Raw genomic sequence first — 3,266 nt, 5'->3', positions numbered from 1 at the left:
CGTGCACGAGCAGCTGGATAGAACGGGTGTAAATTACGCAGCTCATTTACACACTTTTCCTGAAGATAGAAGAGGTTGTTGAATCTGACGTGACATGTTCGTACGAACCCTTTGTATGAACAAAAGTAAGAGAAATTTAGGATAAGAAAACGAACATGTTCTTGCATGAGGCCCAATGCCCCTTTTCCACTAGTGCCACTTAGTGTAGTGTTGGTACGGTTCAAAGCCATTTTCATTAGGCCAGATTCTTGGAACCAGCTCTTTTTTTTAGTATCTGCTTTGTTGTGGTTTCAAGCAGCCCCAGTCGACACCAGAATGCAACATCAGAACATTGTTAGTCACTGATTGGCTAGGGGGTGGAGTCACTGGTTGCGTCAGAGCTACAACAACTCGAGGCGCCATTTTTTCAATTGTAACAGCCACATTAGTCAAGTTTCTATTCAATTTTAATTCAAATTTTTAGCAAATTTTTAAAATTTCAAAACTTATTCGGCAAATGCGTTTCCATCTCTCATTTTGCGCATTAACTTTTTTTTTTTTCCCAAAAAACACCTCCACCAGCTGCCCAAATCACACCCACTGGAACTGGACTGGAACGTCAATGGAAAAGCAACCGAACTGACCCGTTCCGACACTGACCGTACCGACACTACACTAAGTGGCACTAGTGGAAAAGGGGCATAACTGAGCTCTACCTGGTATTTCCTGCATAGAAACAGTGTTTAACACATCCTCTTATAACCATTGAAAAGTACTACGTGTACGACTGACTACACGTGAAATAAATACTACATAATAACTATTAAAGTTGAAGTAAGAGAGTTTACCAATAGGGAATTCCCGCTTGAGGAGGCTTTTCAGTTTAAATTTTACAACCTTAAGTGGGGATTTCCCACTTCCTAGTACAACTTGGCCACTACTAAGTTAGCTGTCCAAAATGCAGCAAATCAYAGGTTTTACACAGCAACTTTTACGATGAGCAGCTCCACCTAGTGGTGGGATGCCTTCACTAAAATCAACATGCATTATGGGAGATGTAGTTTATGGCTAATTGGCTTTAAAGCAGCTTATTTTAAGACATTAATACATATTTGAAGCTCTCATGGGCCACATAAAATGCTGTGGTAAGTCACATTTGGACTGTGAGCCTTGAGRTTGACACGRYGGSTCTAAAGGCTTTTTCATTAAACAGTTTGGTGAAACTGCCACACAGATGAGTCCGATTTTATCCTCCTTGCTGTTAGTTTTATGAAATGAAGTGAACATGATAAAACCAGAAGAGGTGTGGAGTGTGGCTTACTGCATGTGGTACACCAAGACCACCAGGGGGGTTCTGAGTCCCACTACATGACACAGATTGTGAGTGAAACTCCAGCCTTTCTGCTGTGGTTTGACGGTTCATTTATGTGTCCATCAGATAGTCTTTATGCAGGAACATCACTCTCTATCCTTCATGTGCTGACCTGTCCTAACATCCTCAGCTCATTGTGTCTCTGTGTGTGTGCTGCTGTCCTCAGACTCTGTCGTCCTCACCTTGTATGTGCGTTTTGGAGACGTGACGGTCACATCCAGGGATTTCACCTTCTACGACTGCACGGCTGTCAAACAGCAGTCAGGCAGCACGCCGTGAGTTTCAGCTCAGCACTTATTCTGCCTTTCACTGTCCACCRGCCTGTCTCTGGCTACAAAACAAGCCTGGCTATAAAGCTGCGGAGGTCACAAAGATCACATTATTTCTTCAAATTCATTCATTTAGACTGAATTTCAAATATTTGTAAAAGAGTTTAATTTCAAATATTTGAAAATTAGCTCCAAATAAGCTTTAACACAAAACAGAATAGAGCAGTTAGCTCAGCTTGTTGAAGCATAACAGCAGCAGGTCAGAGAAGAACCATGATCTGGACCAGGCCCCTCCATGTGAACCAGCTGTTTGTCTTCTGCTAAAACTCTGTTTGTTAAATCAGCCTCTGATGGACACCTGTCCTCACCTGTGGCTCTGGTCAGCATCATTTTCGGCTTTGTACCTCTGAATAATGATAATWAAAAGCGTTCATTTATTCAGTTTTAACTGGAGCTGAAAGCTGTGATTGCAGAAGGTGCTGCTTGTGTGTCGCGTCTCTGCTGTGCACAAATGTCCAGATGCTGGATGTAGAGGGGCGGAGCTAGACGTTTCTGTAAGAGGTGGCACAGGGGTGACCAGGGTGTCTCAGAGGGGCATATACAAATAAAGAAAATCATTCTTGATTGAAAAAAAATCAACATATCCACCCCAGCTAATTTTAAAATGCTTTAAATCAGCTGTTTTGTGATATACTGAGCAGAAATTTGTGTGATCGTAACTAAGAATGATCCAAAAATCCTGCTGATAGCTCGTCCCAATTAAATATTAATTTTATAAAGAGTTATAATTCAGACATTTATYGACAAACACAGCTGGAAATTAGTGTAGTACTGGGCAAAAACAACCTTTACAAAATTCTAACATTTATTAAAAAGTCAAGATGGCTATCAGGTGAACTTTAAGTGTCTGTACTTCAGTCATTTTAAGACTTATTGAGCTGAAATGTGTTGTGGTGTAGCTAAGAYTGATCCCAAACATATGCTAATTGTTCATCCTAACTAAGCTAACCACTAATGCTAATTTTACATAGGGTTATTATGTAGTAATTTCAAACATACACAACTGAGTATTTGTATAGAAGTAACCAAGAAACCAAAATCTGAATTCAATTCAATTCAGTTTATTTAGATAGTGCCAAGTCACAACATACGTTGTTTCAGGGCACTGAACATGAAAAAAGAACAATCTAAAGAGGAAACCAGCAGATTGTGTTGAATCACTTCATCACAGTCTCCCATCCTGAGCAAACGGTGGAGAGGAAAAACTCCCTGCTAATCAGGAAGAAACCTCCAGCAGAACCAGGCTCAGGACAAAATCAGCTGGATTCTTAGAAAGGAGAGCGGCTCCAGTCAGGGTGGGATGGATGCCATCTCTCCTCATCAGACCAGGTTTCCCCCAGAAAGAACTCCAGTTGTGTATGTAGCCGATGTTGTTTTCAGAATACCACTTGATTGTCCAGAGGTTAAATGAGAACATACAACTAAACATATTATCACCGGTCAGGTTGGGGAGGGGGCCAGAGAAAACTACAGAGTCCAACATAGTCTTTGCAAAGTTACAGACCGAAGCAACGTTAATTTTAGTAACCTCCGATTGACGTGACCGAGTGTCATTTACACCGACTTGAATCACGACCTTACTGTAC

General features: G+C 41.2%; 1 protein-coding gene across 1 annotated transcript in view; it reads left to right on the top strand.

Moving 5' to 3' along the window:
- plxnb1b (plexin b1b) overlaps positions 1-3,266 on the top strand; it is a gene marked incomplete at its 3' end in the record, with an annotated part of 141,490 nt that overhangs the window by 102,219 nt on the left and 36,005 nt on the right. The window contains 1 exon segment of the mRNA XM_014010586.1: positions 1,518-1,626. Within this exon segment, the coding sequence (XP_013866040.1) occupies positions 1,518-1,626 (109 nt within the window).

This window comes from Austrofundulus limnaeus, unplaced genomic scaffold (genome assembly GCF_001266775.1).
Source record: "Austrofundulus limnaeus strain Quisiro unplaced genomic scaffold, Austrofundulus_limnaeus-1.0 Scaffold70, whole genome shotgun sequence".
NCBI lineage: Eukaryota > Metazoa > Chordata > Actinopteri > Cyprinodontiformes > Rivulidae > Austrofundulus > Austrofundulus limnaeus.
This window is presented reverse-complemented; position numbering and strand designations above follow the sequence as displayed.